We start from the raw sequence: 23,556 nt of genomic DNA, 5'->3' as shown, positions 1-23,556 counted from the left end.
CACTTTGACAGTGGCAAGTGGCAAGCGCATGCAGAGCGGGGCAGAGTTGGGGTCATTCTTATCATTTCACTCACTTTAGTGAACTACACCAAAACATGGGCACATTTTGACATCGGTGAATATACACTGCCCAAATAAATTGTTCTGTGGCTAGAGTCTTGTTTTTGAAATGTGAATTTTTAGCAAGTTAAGCGCCTACTATAAAGTATACCCCAAATCTGGTAGTATTGTCATTTGTCAGCCATATATGCTTTATTGTCTTAATGTGAGAACTAATATGAATTTTCATGAGGCAGAAATCTTTTGTATTTTTGGTCATCTTATGTAGTGAATGGATGGAACCCCAGGGTTACTGTCATGTATGGCTTATTCAAATGGTAATAGGAGCTGTAGCATGCACAAACAAGCAAGACATTGCATGGTTTTGAAAATGTACAAATAATAAAACCCCTCACATAAATACCTTCATTCATAACAGAACTCAATGCATTTAATAAGACACCATTTGAATTGAAAGTAGTCACGCCCCACAAACCCTCTAGATTGTATTCAAAACATATATTACAAATGGCTCATTGGTGGTGCTATGCGCAATTCAGGACTAAGAATAGAGGGTGTTCAGTGATCTATCTTCTGATTGCTGTATAAATACACACACACAATCACACACACACACACACACACGCACACGCACACACACACACACACACACACACAATCCTAAATCTTGATGCCCCACCCAGCCCTGCGGTCTCGTAGGACAGAACACTCCAGGCTTTTTCTCCTGCCTTATTTCAGGAATCCCTTTTCAATATTCCATCAGCTGGAGTCCTGGGGGAGGTATCCATTCAGATGTCTGTGCTGGAGATAAATATGTATGGATGCAGCCAGTAGGAGGAGCCATTCACCTCTGCCTCTAGCCCTCTAGTGTATCAGGTTTGCCTATGGGTAGGCTTAACGATGTATACAGTAGAAACATAATTAAACTGAGTATAGAAAACATTAAGGACACCTGCTCTTTCCATGCCATAGACTGACCAGGTGAATCCAGGTGAAACTTAGGATCACTTATTCATGTCACCTGTTAAATCCACTCCAATCAGTGTAGATGAAGGGGAGGAGAAAGGTTAAATAATTATTTTTAAACATTGAGACAATTGAGTCATGGATTGCGTATGTGTGCCATTCAAAGGGTAAATGGGCAAGACAAAATATTTAAGTGCCCTTGAACGGGGTATGGTAGTAGGTGCCAGGCACTCCGGTTTGTGTCAAGAACTGTGACGCTGATGGGTTTGTCACGCTCAACAGTTTTCCGTATGTATCAAGAATGGTTTAACACCCGAAGGACATCAAGACAACTTGACACAACTGTGGGAAGCATTGGCGTCAATATGGGCCAGCATCCCTGTGGAACACTTTCGACACCTTGTAGAGTCCATCCTTCGACGAATTGAGGCTGTTCTGAGGACAAATGGCGGGTGCTACTCAGTTATTTTCATAATGGCACCAGAAAAAGTGCATACACAATCTATTTCACAAACTGATTTGGGATCAGTTCTCCCAACACCAATCTTTACATGAAACCATTGTAACCGAGTCAACAAGAAGGCCATAGGTCAGATTTTGAAGGGAATTTAGAGTCAGCGCAGGGATTTGTGTTATGAATTCAGAAGCAGCTAAAGACATTATTGAGCTAATATGGCAGGTTTGAAAGCCAATTCCTTTTTCTATTTCAGATAAATCACTTTAAGTTAGTTCTTGGCTGTCTTCCCCTACTGGAAAGTAATTGCATCAAAGTTGGAGAGATTAATGGCAGGGAAAGACCATGCAGACACAACACTTTGACTACAATGCGACTATACTGTGACTGCACTGTTATAGCCCTGCAGGGTATGTTATGTTTTGTAGAGGAAGATTCAAAAAGGTCATGTGCTTGTATTTCTTCTGTGCAATTTGGCTACGTTGTGCAGTAGGGAATTTCCCATCCTACATTTGAGTGACACAATATAGCTGCTAAATGTGAAAGATGAGAGATAATTGTAACTTGATTATAATTTTTTATATTCTTTTTTGCAATTGTCCAGCCGGCAATTTCTCCACATATCTGGCTAATGTCGCTATCAAGGATGTCAATGCCTTCTGGTTCCATTCCAATACAATTAAATTCACATGAGTTATATTTTGCTTTGTCCTCATTGGCTGATTCTGCCACATGCTCTTTGTTTGACACCTCCAGCAGCGATAGAGGAACACATCACTGCTTAGTGAGTGAACGCATCACAGCAGGGCAAGAGGACACATTTGAAGGTCGCTCTTGTCCTGGAGAAAACACCCTGATCATCACCCTATTCAGAATCAGAGAGAATTCCTAAACTCAACTTTGAGATCTTCTTGTTTTGTGCAGTCTAAGCATAACCACATTCAACTATCAGATGAATTGTGTGTCTGATGGAAAGAGTGTTTGAACTGTTCAAGCCTATCCACTGCAATGCCCTCACAGCACATAGAGTAGCACTCTCTCTAAATATAGCTGCAGCTCAACACTCACACAGATGAAGGCGCTACACCAAAACAGGGATTACAGATTACACAGATACCCACACACACTGTACACTCATTCACATTTATATATGTATATAGGCACATAGCATATACATATAGAGATGTGACTATAATTAAGCAATAAGGCATGAGGGGTTGTGGTATATGGCCAATATACCACGGCTAAGGGCTGTTCTTAGGCACGATGCATCGCGGAGATATAGCTATAAAGACACACAACCCATGTTGTTATAACATTTTCAATATATGCAGAGAGATATCTGGTGCATAAGATCATAAAAACATAGGCCTATAGAAATATTAGTGAGACTAATGTTTTTGTTGTGTGACATATCAGAGGTTAAAAAAACATGGCTGCAGACTGAATATTTAAATGAGACCAATTTATATGTCAGATACAACAGTGCTGTGTATTACTGAACATGTGACTAACAGCGAGGGAGATGTTTGACACTGCTATTCTGAGATAATCAGTTTACTTAAACTAGCTAAATGAATTACCCATGTCACGCCCTGACCATAGAGAGCCTTTTTATTCTCTATGTTGGTTAGGTCGGGGTGTGACTAGGGTGGGTAAACTAGTTTTTTTTTTCTATGTTGGCCTGGTATGGTTCCCAATCAGAGGCAGCTGTTTATCGTTGTCTCTGATTGGGGATCATATTTAGGCAGCCATTTCCCCACTGTGTTTTGTGGGATCTTTTTTATGTGTACTTGCCTGTGAACACTCCATAGCTTCACGTGTTGTTTCTTCATTGTTTTTTGTGCGGTTCACTTCAAATAAAATATGTCAAACCGATTTCACGCTGCACTTTGGTCCGAGTGTTATTACGACGATCGTGACAACCCATTTATTTATAAGGGCCTGTGGAGAGCTAGAATGCTTTTGTCATTAAACTCTCCTCAGGTTCATGTTTTTCATATTTAAACGGGTCTTGGTCTCATCACGGTAGTGCTGAGCAATTAGTGATTTTTGAGGCCGGTTTTGTCACACCCTAATCTGTTTCACCTGTCTTTGTGCTTGTCTCCACCCCCCTCCAGGTGTCGCCCATCTTCCCATCATCCCCCGGTTCAGACCATTCTGCCTGCCCTTACCCCGAGCCTGCCTGCCGTCCTGTGCCTGCCTGACTCTGACCTGATCACGAACCTCTGCCTGCCCTCGACCTGCCCTTTGCCTGCCCCGTGTTTCTAATAAATGATCTGATAACTGTACTATCTGCCTCCAGTGTCTGCATCTGGGTCATATCCTGAGTCATGATAGGTTTGGTTTCGGTTCGATTATGGAAAAGATTATCAAGGTTTTACAATTTCGGTTTTCTTTTTTTGTTTTACATTAAATGCATTATGAAATAATGACATAAAAATTATTTTAGAGCTTTTTAATGGAAATTGCCAAAACATTTAAAATATTCCATTGTCTCTGTCAGGTCCGCATTGGGTAGACATTGGGTAAACAAAATAGGAAATTACTATGAAATAATAAAATATTTCAGTTGTGTACACTACCGTTCAAAAGTTTGGGATCACTTCGAAATGTCCTTGTTTTCCATTAAAATAACATAAAATTGATCAGAAATACAGTGTAGACATTGTTAATGTTGTAAATTACTATTGTAGCTGGAAACGGCATATTTTTTATGGAATATCTACATAGTGGTACAGAAGCCCATTATCAGCAACCATCACTCCGGTGTTCCAATGGCACGTTGTGTTAGCTAATCCAAGTTTCTCACTTTATAAGGCTAATTGATCATTAGAAAACTATTTTGCTATAAAACTATGTTGCACAGCTGAAAACGGTTGTCCTGATTAAAGAAGCAATAAAACTGGCCTTCCTTAGACTAGTTGAATATCTGGAGCATCAGCATTTGTGGGTTCAATTACAGGCTCAAAATATCCAGGAACAAAGGACTTTCTTCTGAAACTCGTCAGTCAATTCCTGTTTTGAGAAATGAAGGCTATTCCATGCGAGAAAATGCCAAGATGCTGAAGATCTCGTACAACGCTGTGCACTACTCCCTTCACAGAACAGCGCAAACTGGCTCTAATTAGAATAGAAAGAGGAGTGGGAGGTCCCGGTGCACAACTGAGCAAGAGGACAAGTACATTCGAGTGTCTAGTTTGAGAAACAGACACCTCACAAGTCCTCAACTGGCAGCTTCATTAAATAGTACCCGCAAAACACCAATCTCAATGTCAACAATGAAGTGGCAACTCCGGGATGCTGGCCTTCTAGGCAGAGTTCCTCATTCCAGTGTCTGTGTTATTTTGCCCATCCTAATATTTTCCTTTTATTGGCCAGTCTGAGATATAGCTTTTTCTTTGAAACTCTGCCTAGAAGGCTGTCACGACTTCTGCCGAAGTTGATGCCTCTCCTTGTTCGGGCGGCGTTCGGCGGTCGACGTCGCCGGTCTTCTGGCCATCGCAGATCCATTTTTCATTTTCCATTTGTTTTGTCTCGTTTTCCCACACACCTGGTTCTTATTTCCCTCATTATGTGTTGTGTATTTAACCCTCTGTTCCCCCCCATGTCTTTGTGTGGTATTGTTTTTTGTAAGTGCTTGTGCACATTTTGTTTGACTGGTGCGCGTCGGGTTATTGTGCCCATACTTTGTATTTCGTATGCTGTTGGTTTTACTATTAAACTGCTCCGGCTATTATCAAGTTCTGCTCTCCTGCGTCTGACTTTCCTGACACCAGATACGCACCCCTTACAGAATACCACACCCACTAAATGGAGTCAGCAGGAGCAGGTGCCCCTGATATGGTGATAGAGGAGCGCGTCCAGGAGCAAGCGACGATGATCCAACATCTTGGCGTCTCAATGGACCGCGTCGTGCTGGACCGCATGGACCGCTGGGAGAGACAGAGAGTTCCTCCAGCGCCCCACCAGCACAACCGGGGCTACCACTACTCGTCCCTCCTGCATCCGGTCCCAGTGGGATGCGTCTCGACCTTCCCAGGGAGTATGATGGGATGACGGCACGGTGCCAGGGTTTCCTGTTACAGCTGGGCTTATACCTGAGCACCGTTTACCCGGCCCCCTCGGGAAGGGAGAGGGTGTCCATCCTCGTTTCGTGCCTCTTGGGGAGAGCTCTGGAGTGGGCTAACGCCGTATTGGAAGGAGATACGGCATTGGATGACTTCGAGGAGTTCACCCGCCGCTTCCGGGCAGTCTTCGACCACCCGCCCGAGGGTAGAGCGGCAGGTGAACGTCTATTCCACCTGCGGCAGGGAACGAGAAGCGCACAGGAGTTCGCTTTGGACTTTCAGACCCTGGCCGCCGGAGTGGGATGGAACGACAGGGCCCTGATCGACCATTATTGCTGCAGTTTGCGCGAGGACGTCCCTCGAGAGTTGGCCTGCAGGGACACCACCCTTACTTTCGACCAGCTGGTGGACCTGTCCATTCGGCTGGATAACCTGCTGGCTACCCGCGGACATCCAGATCGGGGTCTGTCGGTTCCATCCCCCAGCACCACCACTCCAATGCCCATGGAGCTGGGAGGGGCTGAGCTCAGGGAGACCGGAAGAGGTTCCGTCTCATGCACCATCTGTGGCCGCAGAGGTCACACTGCCGGTTGGTTCCTCTGGGAGTCGAGGCAGCAGGCAGCAGGCACTCTGGCGTCACCTCAGGTGAGAAGGCACCATTCTCACCTAGAGCCCTCTGTTGCACAAATGTTTTTGTTCGTTACGTTTCCTGAATTTCCCCCGCATTCCCAGCATAAGGCGCTCTTCGATTCAGGCGCGGCTGGGAATTTTATAGACAGATCATTAGCCTTTAGTTTAGGGATCCCCATCGTTCCTGTAGGAATCCCCTTCCCAGTTCACGCATTAGATTGTCGACCATTAGCGTCAGGATTGATTAGGGAGACCACCGCTCCTCTAGGCATGGTGACGCAGGGGGGTCACACGGAGAAAATCAATCTCTTTCTCATTGACTCTCCTGCGTTTCCAGTGGTGCTAGGTCTACCCTGGTTAGCTTGTCATAACCCCACTATTTCATGGCAACGGAGGGCTCTCACGGGGTGGTCGCGAGAGGGCTCATGGAGGTGCTTAGGGGTTTCCATAGGTGCTACTACGGTGGAAAGTCCAGACCAGGTCTCCACCGTGCACATTCCCCCCGAGTATGCCGATTTGGCTCTCGCCTTCTCCAAAAAGAAGGCGACTCAATTACCACCCCATCGACGGGGGGTTTGTGCGATAGATCTCCTGGTAGTAGCCGCACTTCCCAGGAGTCACGTGTATCCCCTGTCACATGCGGAGACGGTGGCTGTGGAAATATATGTCTCCGAATCTCTGCGTCAGGGGTACATTCGGTCCTCCACTTCACCCACCTCCTCAAGTTTAATTTTTGTGAAGAAAAAGGAGGGAGGTTTGTGCCCGTGTATTGACTATCGAGGCCTTAATCAGATAACTGTGTGGTACAGTTACCTGCTACCTCTAATCGCCACGGTGATTGAGTCAAAGCACGCCCCGCTTCTTCACCAAACTTGATCTCAGGAGTGCTTACAACCTGGTGCGTATCCAGGAGGGAGATGAGTGGAAGACCGCGTTCAGTACGACCTCAGGGCATGAGTACCTCGACATGCCATACTAGTTTATGAATGCTCCATCAGTCTTCGAAGCATTTGTAGACGAGATTTTCTGGGACCTGCACGGGCAGGGTGTAGTGGTCTATATTGATGACATTCTGATATACTCCGCTACACGCACCGAGCATGTGTCCCTGGTGTGCTTGTCCGACTGTTGGAGCATGACCTGTACGCCAAGGCTGAGAAATGCCTGTTCTTTCAACAGTCCGTCTCCTTCCTAGGTGCTGCATTTCCACCTGCGCGGGTGGAGATGGAGAGTGACCGCATTTCAGCCTTGCGTAATTGGCAGACTCCCACCACGGTAAAGGATACGCACCCCTTACAAAGGCCAGCATCCCGGAGTTGCCTCTTCACTGTTGACATTGAGACTGGTGTTTTGTGGGCACTATTTAATGAAGCTAAACTGCAGGGTAATGTAAAAGTTGTATTTTTTAAAGATCCAATACATAATATTGTACACTTATCATAATTAGATTTTATTCCAGAGAGTCCAGATAAGTTATCTAGATCTTCAATGAGACATTGCAGGGATCTAGCTTGCGGACTTAATCTAAAACTTGAGGAAATTGCAACCAGGAAAAGATTGCTGATGGGGAGACTTGATAACTGCGGGGTCACTGCAGAGACCAAAAAGAAAGGATGGATGAGAGTGGCTGAGTCTGTCTCTGCCGTTAGGGGTATGGCAAGGGACAGTGACGTTGTAAAAAATAAGTGGTCCGACATCAATTCGGCCTCTAAGAAGAAGGGAGCTGAGAGACCATTCATGTGGACCAGCTGGAGGAGAAGGTGTTGTCCATCATAGAGATGGTGGTAGAGGGACTGCGCAACCATTAAGTTAGTTGGCTACGTTAGCTAGCTAACGTGTAAAGACATTACAGCCAACATCAGCCAAGTTCTTCTTTGCAAATTGCCGAGATAGCGCTAGCTATTTAACACTTCTAGAATATTGTAATATATTATTAATTACTAGCTAGCTAGATAATGCGTGTTTAATTTGTATTCTTGCTGTATTTAAATATCCGGTAGCCAACTGGGTTTGTGGCGCAAGAAAACGTTCATGATTATAAAAGTATTCATTTGTCTCAAAACAAGGGTTTAGCTGTCCTAAAGTTAAGTATATTTCCAAGAAGAAATCCTAAAGCATTATTTTCAAGAATCCCATTTCTTATTAACTTTTATCTTAGGAAGAAACTTAGGGAAAACCTTAAGAACATTTCCAATAACTTAATTGAGGAATAGCAACTTTGCTTAACTTTCTTCTTAAGTCTACAGTTAAGGAAAAAATGGCAGTTAAGAAGAAATTCCTTCTTAAGGAGGTTTTGTGAATTCGGCCCCTGGCCTCCACAATCCCCCGACCTCAACCCAATTGAGATAGTTTGGGATGATTCGGACCGCAGAGTGAAGGAAAAGCAGCCAACAAGTGCTCAGTATATGTGGGAACTAACTCCTTCAAGACTGTTGGAAAAGCATTCCAGGTAAAGCTGGTTGAGAGAATGCCAACTGTGTGCAAAGCTGTTATCAATGCAAAGGGTGGCTATTTGAAGAATCTCAAATATTAAATATATCTTGATTTGTTTAACACTTTTTTGGTTACTACAAGATTTCATGTGTGTTATTTTTAAGTGTTGATGTCTTCACTATTATTCTACAATGTAGAAAATAGTTTTAAAAAATAAAGAAAAACCCTTGAATGAGTAGGTGTTCTAAAACTTTTGACCGGATAGTTATATTACTTAATTTTATTTGATGACATTCTTATTTGTATTCCTTAAAGTCATCATCTCATCTCTGCTTAGGCAGTAGCAGCCTGCCTGCCAGCCAGCCAGACAATGTTATCTTTGTGCTTCCCATACTGTACTGTCTTTACTCATCCTATTTAGCTAGGCTAGCCTGCCTAAGTGTGCTGCAGAGTTGTCTGACGAAATCATTAGACTAGTTCTTCAAAGTAGATTAGGCATAAATTAATAAACTGTCTCTATCCCTCTCTCTCGTCGTTGTGTTGTTTACATTTCTCTCTCATGTGGTCCATGTGTATCTAATCCAGGGTTAGAGCTACTTTTCAAAAATGAAATAAACTCAGCAAAAAAATAAACGTCCTCTCACTGTCAACTGCGTTTATTTTCAGCAAACTTAACATGTAAATATTTGTATGAACATAACAAGATTCAACAACTGAGACATAAACAGAAAAAGTTCCACAGACATGTGACTAACAGAAATTGAATAATGTGTCCTGAACAAAGGGGGGGTGTCAAAATCAAAAGTAACAGCCAGTATCTGGTATGGCCACCAGCTGCATTAAGTACTGCAGTGCATCTCCTCCTCATGGACTGCATTATATTTGACAGTTCTTGCTGTGAGATGTTACCCTACTCTTCCAACAAGGAACCTGCAAGTTCCCGGACATTTCTGGGGGGAATGGCCCTAGCCCTCACCCTCCGATTCAACAGGTCCCAGACGTGCTCAATGGGATTGAGATCCGGTCTCTTCGCTGGCCATGGCAGAACACTGACATTCCTGTCTTGCAGGAAATCACGCACAGAACGAGCAGTATGGCTGGTGGCATTGTCATGCTGGAGGGTCATGTCAGGATGAGCCTGCAGGAAGGGTACCACATAAGGGAGGAGGATGTCTTCCCCGTAACGCACAGCTTTAAGATTGCCTGCAATGACAACAAGCTCAGTCCGATGATGCTGTGACACACCGCCCCAGACAATGACGGACCCTCCACTTCCAAATCGATCCCGCTCCAGAGTACAGGCCTCGGTGTAACGCTCATTCATTCGATGATAAACGGGAATCCGACCATCAGCCCTGGTGAGACAAAACCGCGAGTCGTCAGTGAAGAGCACTTTTTGCCAGTCCTGTCTGGTCTAGCGACAGTGGGTTTGTGCCCATTGGCGACGTTGTTGCCGGTGATGTCTGGTGAGGACCAGCCTTACAACAGGCTTACAGACCCTCAGTCCAGCCTCTCTCAGCCTATTGCGGACAGTCTGAGCACTGATGGAGGGATTGTGCGTTCCTGGTGTAACTCGGGCAGTTGTTGTTGCCATCCTGTGCCTGTCTCGCAGGTGTGATGTTCGGATGTACCGATCCTGTCTGTAAGCTGTTAGTGTCTTAACGACCGTTCCACAGGTGCATGTTCATTAATTGTTTATGGTTCATTGAACAAGCATGGAAAACAGTGTTTAAACCCTTTACATTGAAGATCTGTGAAGTTATTTGGATTTTTACGAATTGTCTTTGAAAGACAGGGTCCTGAAAATTGAGTTTATGTCGTGAGCTACTAATTTTGTTATACCTTTCAAATAGGCACATTCTTCTCCTCTACCCTGCAACTCCTTGGTGTACAATATATGTGTTTTCTGTCGATTTACCTGGTACAATAATGGTTAATAAACAACTCTAAGTGGGGGGTCAAAAAGTTATATTTGGTATTTTCCTGAATTCTGTTTTCTCTGTCTTATTTGTCCTGGTTTTGGATTTTTTTCTTAATGTTTTACTCTGAATATTACAATTACTCATAGAGAATAAAAAAATGTATGTCCATATGAATGGTTAAGTCACATCAGAAGAACATATTTTAGGTCAGAATGTTTTTCTTCGATTTTAGTGTAATTTCCCTTCCCTTCTAGCAAGAGAGGAATGGGAAGGTCTAGCAATGTTTCTGATGTTAGACCTACTGCTGCAGCACAGCGTTTGCAAAACAATCATCACCCAATGATACAAATAATCCTGATATCCAGTAGTTCTGTCAGGTAGGACTACTTTGCAGTTAACATTTATTGGAGGAGGTTTTTGGGGAAAGTCTGTCTACTCACAAGATGGTTATCATTAGCATTGCTAACTGGCTACATAACGAGTGATAGACAAACGTGCACACCAAACAGAAAGATCGGCAATATTGCTGGAAATGAATTAGCAGATATTGTGTTACGTTTGGCTTTTTAAGCCAATAGTGGCTTACCAGGGGCGGGATAATGTCAATATGGCTTTTATTGGATAGTAGCCGGGAGTTTTATGTTTATGACAGTCTGCGATGGAACACATTAAAAACGTGTTCCATGTAGTGTACTTTCAGAATTTATTGGCGAGCTAGGTACTGGTAGCTCTCGATCTTCCTCAAACCTAATGGCAGAAATCCACCTAGCACGTTGTGGGCGTTGAAACAACGAAACCCCATTATTTTCAATATAGGGAAGCCAAGTGGGCAGGAACCGTTGGGCGATACAAGCATGGCGAGGGAGCATAAACAGGGCGGGACCAAAGTTGTGAAAAGCTGAATTTTTTTGCGTACTCGTTGCTGTTGACCAATCGAGGCTCAATATAGTTTCCAGCCCCGATTGGCTGTTGATATCTACCTTGCCTGCTTGCTAGCTTGCTAGCACCGACATGAGGGTGAAACTAGTGTGGCTATCCGTATAGTGGATCACTGGTGTAACAGAGCAGGCGTAAAAGTGTTTCCATTGGCTTGTACAACATTGCAGCCGACATTGCAGGTGACTGCCGATTGACTGATCTACAAAAGACCTTGCATCAAAAATAACTACTTATTATTTGTAGACCAGTCAGTCACAATTTACCCATGATACAGTACGGTTTTGATTCTCTCCAACACGGACCATCTCTGTCCAAGCCGGAAAAAACAGGCACAATTGATTATGGTCATTGTTGTTAATTACCAGGTTTCTGCTCTGAACTAGGTTGAATATTTGCATATCCCTTTCCTGCAGTGAAATTACCTATTTGTCATAATTAATAAACATAATTATTTTTAACCTGCTGAAAATCCAGTGTTTCTATGTCAAACAGTTTTGCTATAAGTCAGTATTCTGTGATGTACTGTATATAAAGTGTAATATTGGGATACAAACACAAAATTGAATACATTTCAACTCTATATCTGACATGGTACAGGTGACTTCTTTTTTAAGCCCATAACCATGTGTGTGAGGTGTATACTTTTGTTTCAGAGTAGATTTATTTAAGACTACCAAGAAAGTGTTCTGTGTTACCCTGATTTAGCCCACTGCAGTAAAAGGTTAATGAAAACTCCCTTCAGCCCTTTCTCTCGTGATCTATTTGACTTCTCTCTCGAGAAATCGTGTGCTGGGCCGAACTAAATGGAATTCAAGTAATTGGACCGACGTCGGTCAATTAGCTGTTTAATATCCCCCAAAAAATAAGTCTTGGTCAATCGCTCAGCACTTCATCACAGTCTCAATACACTTCAGTCTGGGTCTGGCTATAAGTGTTCTGGTCCAGTGGTGGCTGGAATGGAATAAATGGAACAGTATGAATGGAAACCCTGTGTTTGATACCTTTCAATTAATTCAATTTCAACCATTACAATGAGCTCGTCCTCCTATATCTCTGCCCACCAGTCTCCTCTGTCATGTTCTAATAGTGCCAGTCCATACTACCAGTGCAGTTATGACATTATTATGACATCCTTATGAAGACCTGTATGCACTGTTGGAGGCAGGGACAGTTATGGACAGAAAGTGGTTGTGTAAGGTCGTTTAGTTCACTGCTAGTAGTTTAGTTGCAGTTTGTGGGAGTCATAGTTTGGGGTGGTTATCGGTTGTGGAGGATGTGTAGAGATTCACAGGAGGGAGAATGCTATCTAATTCAATCTGTAATTTTCTAATATCCTGTCACACTCCTGCAACAATCTTAAATCTTGATTCTTGTCATGTTGAAAACCTCCCCATTCCATCCCATCTTGCACAGAACACAGATTTTGCTGAGTAATCTTTCCGCTGCGCTGTTGTGTTTGTTTATTTACAAGTTGTACGTTACATAAACGTAACATAATATGTTAACTCTCCAATTAAAATACTAAGATGGGAGAGGGCCCATAAATAAAGAGGATCGGATGTCAACATAGGATGTAGATTCTCCTACACCAACGGCCCAATAAGAGATGCCCATTTAGACATTACTACAAGACCATAGATGACCACACATACAGTACCAGTCAAAGGTTTGGACACACCTACTCATTCAGGGGTTATTCTTTTATTTTACTATGTTCTACATTGTAGAATAATAGTGAAGACATCAAAACAACATAATAATTCATATGGAATGATGTAGTAAGCAAAAATGTGTTTAACAAATCAAAATAGATTTTAGATTCTTCAAAGTAGCCACCCTTTGCCTTGATGACAGCTTTGCACACTCTTGGCATTCTCTCAACCTGCTTCATGAGGAACACTTTTCAAACAGTCTTGAAGGAGTACCCCCATATACTGAGCACTTGTTGGCTGCTTTTCCTTCACTCTGAGGTCCAACTCATCCCAAACCATCTCAATTGGGTTGAGGTTGGGGGATTGTGGAGGCCAGGTCATTTGATGCAGCACTCCATCACTCTCCTTCTTGGTCAAATAGCCCTTACACTGCCTGGAGGTATGTTGGGTCATTGTCCTGTTGAAAAACATGTGATAATCCCACTAAGCGCAAACCAGATGGGATGGCATATCGCTGCAGAATGCTGGGTTAGCCATGCCGATTAAGTGTGCCTTGAATTCTAAATAAATCACTGACAGTGTCACCAGCAAAGCACCCCCACACCATCATACCTCCTCCTCTGTGCTTCACGATGGGAACCACACATGCGGAGATCATCCATTCACTTACTCCGTGTCTCACAAAGACACGGCGGTTGTAACCAAAAATCTCACATTTGGACTCATCAGATGGTCTGATGACAGATTTCCACCGGTCTAATGTCCATTGCTAGTGTTTCTTGGCCCAAGCAAGTCTCTTCTTATTATTGGTGTCCTTTATTCGTGGTTTCTTTGCAGCAATTCAACCATGAAGTCCTGATTCACGTAATCTCCTCTGAACAGTTGATGTTGAGGTGTGTATGTTACTCTAACTCTGTGAAGCATTTATTTGGGCTGCAATTTCTGAGGCTGGTAACTCTATTGAACTTATCCTCTGCAGCAGAGGTAACTCTGGGTCTTCCATTCTTGTGGCGGTCCTCATGAGAGTTCTCTAGGTCTACTGTTCATAGTCAATCCGCGTCCTTTCCTATGTTTTCTTCTTAGTAAGGGAATTTAGTAAGGGGTATTCATGTAGGCTATTTCCCTATGTTGTAAAATGTCCACTGTGTGCTGTCAGTCTGTGATACCATCTATGTCCCTCTCAGCAGCTCTGACACTCTAGGCCCAACAACAATATGCAGTGCACTCTGCAAGGGCGAGGGAAGGAGGGAGACCAATGCCAGTGGACACATACCTTGTGAATGACTAAAAATGTATCATCAGATACCTTGGCTCGGTACAGAGATGCACATTCTCCCTCTCGCTCAGGCATAGATTTCAAAGCGTCTCAATGCCTGTAATGCAAGTACGTCGACTGAAATGATAACAAATAAACAAGTCTGTTGACTGAAATTATAACATATAACAAATAAACAAGTCTATCGCCTGAAACGAACTGCTGAATCCAGTACACTTATGTACAAAAGCTAATCATTGCCTTGACACTTGGCAAGAAGGAGTAGAATACTATCTTAAAGAATGACATTTCGGTTATTTTCATAGTGTAAAGATTGCATATTCAATACTGTCTTGTAATTCCATTGGGGCCATTATACTAGAGCACTATAGGGGAAAATATTTGGTTCACCCAAAAATGCCTTGTCATGTAACTCAGCAGTGCATAGGGCCCTGGAATTTGTGATAGACACCTCTGGTGGAGATGTTTAAAAATAACTCAACAGCTCTAGTCAGACTTTCACAAATTGCACCTCTGGTTGTGTCTGTGTGCCCACGGTACCCTGGCTGGATGCAAACTCTGCCGACAAATCAAAGCTGTCTTGTTGTAGATAGGCCTATCTTTCAACAAAGAATCCACTGAGAATGGAAAGGTGATCCTTGTTTCAGTTTTCAGTTTCAGTTTTCAGTCCTTATTCTCAAACGACAGAGGGGTATTGCCAATAGTGTCTTCTGATATAAGTTTGAATGATGCAGGCGTGCAACAACATCAACCAATGGAATAGGCTTTGATTTGAAAATCTCATGCTATTATGCCCCACCTATATTCCAATTTTGCCTGGAGCTATGTAAATTCAATGGGCAAGTTTAGATCTCCACAATGTTTAATGGTTTAAAACTGGGAGAGACAGGAGAAGAGCTTCAATCAGCATTAGTGATGGGTCTACATGCCAAGGTGCGTTGCATAACTTGACAGTCGACCAGCTCTAAATAGTGCTCCATCCTGTGATTATAATCCAGAGATATACGGTATTTCCAATAGCAATTTTGCAGCACAGTGGCACCGGTCTCTATCAGCAGGCCAGGCAGGGCATAGCTAACCTACATAATGCAGCAGAAAGGTGTTGTCTGTTCAAGTTTAGCGTAGCATATATACCCGCGGCACTCCAGGAACAGGGTTGCTTACCCCTGCTATAGGTTGTGGCTGGACAACATTGATGAAATTTAGGCATCAAAGAAATGGCCATAAGTGATTTTTTGGGGGGGCCTTTTTAGTTTTAGAGTTAATTTCCTGCAATTGTTTGTTCAACCATTCTAACTCTCAACAGTAAATTGACCCTGACTGAGTTCCCCAAAAAAGATTTGTTTTTGGAAATTGATCCATGGGCATACAAAAGGTGGTTGCCCAACCATGATCTAGATAGCGCAAAAATAGCTTTCCAATACAAGAAAGCACAGATTATATTCTGGACTCCCAAAACTGCCATAGGCTATATAGCCTAATAAAAAGATACCCGCGAGGTCGAGGTCGTGCTATGGACAAGGACGCATGTGTGCGCTGCTGGGATATGCTTTTCACAAAATTATTACAAGCACTTTTTGCACAGATATCCTATAAAGGTTTCAATTGCCCTTTTAAGCATTCTGTCGGCTAAAGGGCATGTAAAATCCAGGATTAGGTTTAACCGATTCACTCGGCTAATGCAGTGGCTAGCTGTAGAGGCCGACAGCTTCCTAGCTCTGACTGTAGGCTGATTATACAAGACAGATAAATTGTTTCTGCGACCCGTAAAAAACAGATTTTGCGGGAGCGTGTCAAACTGAATGCCAGGGCGTAAAAAACATTCTGCATCGAAATAGATGAGGCCGAAGTCGAATTTGACATTCAGGTACGATGTTGCTGCAGCTAAATTCTTGCCTGTAAACCATACGTCGCACTCGGCATTGTACCCTATTTACAATGAAATAAAATGTATATTTTGACAAGGAGATATTGAACAAACGAGAAAATATCTTACCCGGGCCGCCATATTCGCGTTTGGTGATGTTCAGAGGTGCAGCTCTGAATGGTAATTCATACGGCAGTCGGAAGCACTGACAGTAGGACTGTATCCTACCTATCTAGCTACGCAGGAGGAACCAACGCTACACACACTGCACGACTGACGAGAACAACGCATTCGATTTTGATTGGCCGAATTCAGAGGAAGCTCTCGATGAACGTTCCTCTTCTTCCTCGTCAATGATCTCGTGCAATGAACGTCCCTCACCTTGCACGATTGATGGATAGGCTGGCAATCTTATGGAATGGCCTCCCTCCTGATCCCATGTGTGTCCCCCCTCCCACTCTCACACACTCTTATCCATGTAGCCTATTCTCTGTTAAATGTTGAGTATTCTCAATACAATTATTTTGTTAAACCAAGCTATGACCTAAACGCCACATTGTATGTAGCTTAATTTACCAGTAAATTATATGGGCTAACCAATTAAGCACACAATGTAGGTATTGGAGTTTATAGATTGACATTGTGATCGACAATTGTGAATAAGCAGCTAGAATCTAGAGTCTAAACTGTGCTGGTATCTGCGTGTGTGGTATCTTGCGAAAGCGCTCCTTTCAGCACTGCAGACACCGCCTCTACATTAGTCAGCACCAGGGACAGCGGCCCTCACACTTACAAACAGCTAGCTACTCGGTCAGCACCACCAACCGTGGACAGCTCATCCTAACCCCTCCACCACTTCAGAGAAGGCCATTCCGCACTGCAGTTGCCCACCCCGCTGCAGATTAGCGTTCGAGCAAGGCAATGCGCACCCGGTGTTTTTAAGGGGGGTTCTCTTTGAGCGAGACAAGGCGCAAAATTGCTAATCTTAATCACATAGTAAGTCGAAGGCAAGGTGATTTGTAGATCTGTGATTCTCCGCAGTTCAACTGCAATGTAGTAATCTCAAGTCAGCCTGCCATGGATAGTAGAGGCTACCACAGCAGCCTCACAGCAGACACGGCTATAGTTTGGCAGACATGTTAAGCAACCTAATCCTCTCTTATCCAACATTCCACCCAGTCAATCAGAGGGAAATGTGAAGCTATTTCCATGAAGGTACTTAGATACAGTATCTATCCTCTCAGATCTCCAAGCTGCAGGTTGCTCAGCATTCCTGATGATGGGCCACAACTCTCTACTGTCTCGTTGTGGCTAGACTGGGTAGTGCAGGCTCATGGGAAGTTATGTTATTTTTATATTTTTACAGGGATGGCTTCCATGGCCTACAGATGAAGGGAAGATTTCCCCCCTCATATTGTTTATACAATGCTTTATATGGCTAGGAGGTGGAAAGTATTTAGCCTGTCTGCAATATAGTTTTATAGTGTGTGGTCCCTGGGACAGGATTGGTGTATCCAATACAGTGAAAATTCCACCAAGCCTATCTGTCTAAGATGGAGTTCTTACTTCCTCAATGTTCAACATTCATTCACACGATCAGACACAATGAAACAGAACATTTAATAAAGACTTGCAAATGTATTTTTTATATAAAGTAAATGTAACAGTTGATCAAATTCTTCTCACTCACTTACATAGTCACACATCCACATACATTAGTCACAGATTTCCCCATCTTCACTCTAATAACACTATTTTGACATGATTTGTTCAACAAAGTTGCACACCATATGATTCACAAATGAAAAGGGGAAAACATTTAATAACCCCATTAACTTTGTATTTTACAAACGTGTTGTCTTGTTTGTGTTGCAAGTGAAAACATGGCACATAGTTATGACTTAGTCAAAGAGAAGAGGATGCAAGGTGAATTTCACCCCTCTCCATAAAGTTTCATAGAGTCCCAGGCTGTGTTCCATTCCAAACAGGCTGGGTGTTCCATTCCAAACTGTCTGGGGGATCCATTCCAAACATTTGTTTCCTTCCCTCTGTTCTTTGCTTGCTGAGTTGCTTGCTGAGTTGAATGGACTGAATAAGTGAAAACAAAATGGTGGAAACACCTGGCAGTCACTATCTTTGTTGCTTTACACAATATATAAGTCCAAGTATAGAAGTTTCACTGCTTGTCATATCCACTACATTTCTACTCATCAGTATTATTGGCCAGTTTACACATGTGCATTTTCATAGAAGGCCTATAGATAGAGTTCGCAAAATATCCAGATGTCAATATTTTACCATTTACTGTAACTATCTGAAATTGTAAAGATAATAATTACACACATTCAAATGTGGTTGGAGCTATAAACATTAATAGCAATGAAAAGAGAGCAATATTCAAATGTTCATTTACTAGCATCAATTTAGAAGCAGCAAACCCTCAGTGAATTTTTTTATTTTATTTTCAGTAACTATTTCAAGCACATGGAAGTGTAAATGACTGTATTGTATGAGAATAAGCACTGAACCCAAACCACACAACAGCAAAGAAAATGTCTTGATAATTCTAATTCCAATTTTATCTGAAAGTTATACATCAGCTATCTACTGTTCAATCCATCCCAAACACATCATATAGGAAGAACGTGTATGCAGGCTCTGCCATCTAATTTTCATGTGCATATTTTTCATGAGGTTTGAGACTGTTGATAATAGCAATGACAGTTTCAATTGAGCGCTACGTAGCCAAGTCAGTGGAGATTCTGAAATGGACAGATAATTCATATTTCTCTTGTTACATGTTGCCATTGGTAGAACACAAGTCATTGGTAGAACACAAGTCACTGGCTCTGTCATCTCCAACATACATACACAATAATATAATAATAACTAATGAAATGTATAGGACGATTGCATGAAGAAGTCTTTCTTGTTCTGCATGATGATCCAAGACTTGCCTTGTTGTTTTAATAAATCATAATTTTCAGCACGATATGGCACAACCTTGCAGGAGGTGGGTTTCATCAAAACGAAGACTTAATCAGTAATCATGATTTCAAAATTATTTAAGGTAAGGGCAGCATTGGATCTGTCTAAAATCATGTGGTGTATGTCTAAAATGGCATCCTATTCCCTATGTAGTGCACTACATAGGATATAAGGCGCCATTTAGGACTTTGTCGTGGTGTGCGAACACAAAGCAGCATGCTAGGAACCCATAGAAGCACACATGCATGTCAACACAAGTCGTTACATAAATAACCATCAGTGGGGAGGAAAGAGTCTCTTTAAGGGAGATGACTGAATGGAGAATCCATTTTGTTCTGTCCTCAATGGAAACCAAGGAGGTGGACACATCATATGAAGTGCCACAATAATAGTCTCATGTAGTTCTCGACTAGTGTTGTTTCAGTGCAATGGAAGTCAATCAACTCAGCAGTATGTTCCACTGGCATTCCATATCACTTTCTTTGACGAGGACTAGCCTCCTCTCCATATCAAAACACAAATCCGGACTTTGGTGGGTGATGAGGTTTGGCAACGTTACCCTCCTATCTGTAAATGGTGAAATAAAACCAGACATGCTTGTTGTGGGAAGAAGTGCAATGTTGTGGGGGTAGATTAGGAAATCAAGACGTGTGAAGACGTGATGTCCTGAGTGGACACGTGATGACATGGGACGTCGTCTCATGCGTAGTGGAATCCTCATGTTTCTTGTTCCCCCACATTGCCTTGTTGAATCCACACGGATCCTCTCTTTAGCTTTGCTTTTGGTTTGCTTTGATGACTCTCTTATAGTTTATTCATTTTTCCCCCTAAGTATGTACAGTACATGAGCAGACTACTACAGTGAAGTTATCTGGTGTTTCCACTGTCTGTGTTAATATTTAGGGTCATTGAGGATGCCAATGCAGCTTAGAGAGGGGGAAAAGGGATGCAGAGGCCTCACAACTTCTGAAGTTCCTAAAGTGATTCTCTTGACTCTGAATATGGACACAAAATGTATCTGGCTTTTACTCAGCCATTCTTCTTTTTACTCAAGTCATTGACATTTGATTACCTGTTTTGGGTTTATGAGGGGTCATCATTTTCTATCATTGTAATCTTGTCAGGTTTGGCTGCTATTGAAGTAATATGTAATATGTGTCCAGCCCTAGACCACGCTGCATCTCTGTTATCAAATGTCCTGAAGGCAGTGTTTTACTGTTCACTCAACATAAAGGTTATCAGTAATTGTATCTGTGTGATTGTCTGTAAGTACTATAATGCCCAATTATTGTTAACATGATATATGACACCAGAGCCTCCTGATTGGTCATTATGGGCCTCCAGTTAAACCAATTTCCTCCTAATTCAAGATGGGAATACCAGACAACGGTCCTGTTTTTTCTGTAGTCGTGCGTGCCACCCTGACCCTATCCACATCACACTTCTCCCCTGTTCCTCCCTTTAACGTTCTCCCATGGTTCCTCTTATCGGCCGAGGCCTATCAACAACCTTGTCTTCTCTTCCTCCTTCTTGCTCTCGTTTTTGAGGTCGGCAAACACCTGGGTGAAGTAGTGTGGGTCGGAGTTGATCTGCAGCATCTTGCCACTCATGCGGTTGATGATTTCCAGGCAGCGGTCCCAGAAGGCCTCCTTCTCAGCCTCAACCAGGAAGGGCTTGAGCGGGTAGGAGATCTCGTTGCCCATGTAGGAGTAGGACAGGTAGAGGCAGGTGAGCAGAGAGGCTTGCAGCTCCCGCTCGCTGGCGACCTCGGAGGAGACCACATCGCGGCACAGCATGTAAAGGAAGACCACATTGGCTGGGGTGATGAAGCCCTGGTCCTGCCAGCCCTGGAGAAGGAGGGAGCGGTCCACGCTTCGCAGCCACAGCACCGGGTCGGTAGGCGACAGACGCTTCAGCCGGTAGCAGCGCCGGCACAGGAACTCACCCAGGCTACGCATTAGCTCGCTGGTGGAGGCCTGGACGATCACCCGCTTGGGCGTTCCCGCGTTCGTTGCCTGGCCCCCCGTGGAACCAGTCAACAGGTTCTTCTTAGCGGTGGCAGCAACGTTGGAGACGGTCTTGGAGGTGGGGATGGTGGCAGCTATGGTGGGTTCCTGCGTGGTGAAAGAGGACAAGTTGGCGCAGGACTGGGACTTCTTTAGCTTCTGGCTGTTGGTGATGGTGTGCTCAGTGCTGACCTTCTGCCCGTCGTCTGGTGGGAGCTTTTTGGAACCTTTCCGTTTGGCCGATACCGCCACAATGCGTTTCCATGGCAACACACTGATGAGGGACTGGCGCTTGAGGCTCTTGGTGTCCTTGGAGTTTTTGCTGTTCTGGACGGCCGTGTAGTGGCCCACAGTGGCCGGGCCATCTTCGAACAGGGCCGCTTTCCGGTAGCTGGGGGAGAGGGACAGTACGGTACCCATGGTTCCTCTGGGGGAGAGAGTTATGGAGGGAGAGTTGGTTCTCTTCTCTGGGGGATCTGACCAAAGTGTTTTTAATGGGAAGAACCAAAGATTCTTGTTCTCTGAGAGGAGAAATGGCACCTGTCAATAAACAGAAGAGAAAGTGCATTACAAAGTAGTATGCTACAGCTTTTTGTGCATGGTAAACATTTGGTATTTGCGTGAAAATTGTATTAAAAATAAGCTGTACATTGATTGCTGAATGCATTTCCAATCGTTATTAAAACAACAACTGTGGATCTTGGAAAATGCTGGGGTAAAGTATTTTATGATCAAATTCCTTTACAGCTTGGTTTGAATCAATCAATCAGTTCCTTATATGTGTGTTAATTAGGCTATGAATAATTATCACGTTTATTAAATAGCCTATGTTGCATGTTTTTTTGGTTAGTCACAGATAAATGAATAGACCTTAGGCTATATAACACCTCTTAGACAATTAATTCATAACGGCCAAATCTCGCAGCATTCACTATACAATTTTGATATAAGGATTTGTTTAATATTCATTTCAATCGTGATGTTAATATCATTTATAAAATGGATTATGCCCAATATCTGTAATTTCGAATGCAAATTCTAATTAATCTTACCAGGCCAAACATTAGATCGTTAATATGAATTTTATATAAGGAGCGAGATAAGGCCACAGAAGCACGATAAAGAAATGTGCGCAAGCATCCATCTTAACTTCAAAATGGAAGCCTTGAATGAAAACACCATCCCCTTTAGTACAATACAGCTTTGATATAGATATAGATGTTATATTTGTTGATGTTACATATTTTTTATTTGTGATATTGATCAATGTTGTTTATTTATGACACATGACATGGAGATATAGAAATTCAAGCAAAAGAATGCAAGCAAAAAATGTGCACTGTATTTTTTAAATGGTTCCTTAATCGTTCCCAGTGAAGACAAATACAGTGCAATTATAAAGAAACCGAATATACTGTATTGTTTATAGCATGTTGATTAAATCACTTGATAATGATGGTGACACAAGCTGCAGAATAACAACTGCTCATAACGCCACTATGTCTTACCTTCAAATCAGTAGACTCTTCTGGTATAATCCATACAGAATCACGGCCTGTAATCTTTACTTTTAGTCAATTCTTGAGTATCTTGTTATGATTGTGATTAACCGTTAGGCCTAATAGTTGTTTTTCACACCGAGCTGCGGCCACTGGCACAAGCGCTGTCCACGGTCCTGGGGTATCGAGGGGGGAGCAATACCAGGCGCTATGGAACTGAAAGCTCTACGAATGAACGTTTACCGGTTCTTGTTGTGTCTATGTGTGGTGTCTCAATCTTCAGCTAAGAATAATGGAATATTCTCTTTCTCATAGAGGGTAATACCGGTACACAGCAGATGCGAAATGTATTGCCAACACTCGCTATTAGAATAAAAATGTATTCCATTGAAGAGCAAAAATCAATAGCACGGCTGTTATCTCAGTCCACGCGACGAAGCAGACAGAGGGGGGTATCTCTCTCAAACACGCCGCAGGGACAGTCGAGAAAGAATAAAAGGAAGATGTAAACATATAAAAGAAAACGATCAAATGTATACTACAGATTCTAAAAATAGATGGCTTATCCTTAAGCAAACCAGCATAAATCTCGACGCTTTGATGCAGGCATCTGCAGATATTCGGGTTGGCTGTGAAACTGATATGCAGCCATCCTATTGGTCCGCGCTGTAGGCTGCTGTTTCTGCTATGTCGCTCTTGCAATCGTAGCGCTAGAGATGGTATTGTCTGTGGATGTGTGGTTAGCCAACCGCTGGGTGAACGGTCCATGGTGCTGAATCCGCTATCCAGAGGTG

At 43.1% G+C, this 23,556-nt stretch overlaps 2 protein-coding genes across 4 annotated transcripts in view; both read right to left on the bottom strand.

Moving 5' to 3' along the window:
* LOC129855732 (vesicle-fusing ATPase-like) overlaps positions 1-16,670 on the bottom strand; it is a 39,942-nt gene extending 23,272 nt beyond the window's left edge. The window contains exon 1 of one of the 3 annotated variants that reach the window (XM_055923707.1): positions 16,399-16,670. In XM_055923707.1, coding sequence (XP_055779682.1) covers positions 16,399-16,410 — 12 coding nt within the window. In that variant the 5' untranslated portion in view covers positions 16,411-16,670. The remainder of the gene's footprint in view (positions 1-16,398) is intronic. The other 2 variants (XM_055923706.1, XM_055923708.1) reach the window with 2 other exon arrangements.
* A 1,217-nt stretch (positions 16,671-17,887) lies between these two features.
* LOC129855731 (cyclin-dependent kinase 5 activator 1-like) lies at positions 17,888-23,552 on the bottom strand. The gene is made up of 2 exons (XM_055923705.1): positions 22,772-23,552; positions 17,888-21,803 (listed from the first exon to the last, which is right to left on the bottom strand). The coding sequence occupies exon 2, from the start codon at positions 21,681-21,683 to the stop codon at positions 20,742-20,744; it is 942 nt and encodes a 313-aa protein (XP_055779680.1). The 5' UTR covers positions 21,684-21,803; positions 22,772-23,552; the 3' UTR covers positions 17,888-20,741.
* Between the last annotated feature and the right edge of the window lie 4 nt (positions 23,553-23,556).

Source organism: Salvelinus fontinalis, chromosome 5, assembly GCF_029448725.1.
Source record: "Salvelinus fontinalis isolate EN_2023a chromosome 5, ASM2944872v1, whole genome shotgun sequence".
NCBI lineage: Eukaryota > Metazoa > Chordata > Actinopteri > Salmoniformes > Salmonidae > Salvelinus > Salvelinus fontinalis.
The sequence above is the reverse complement of the archived record's forward strand: the minus strand, read 5'-3'. Positions and strand labels throughout refer to the sequence as shown.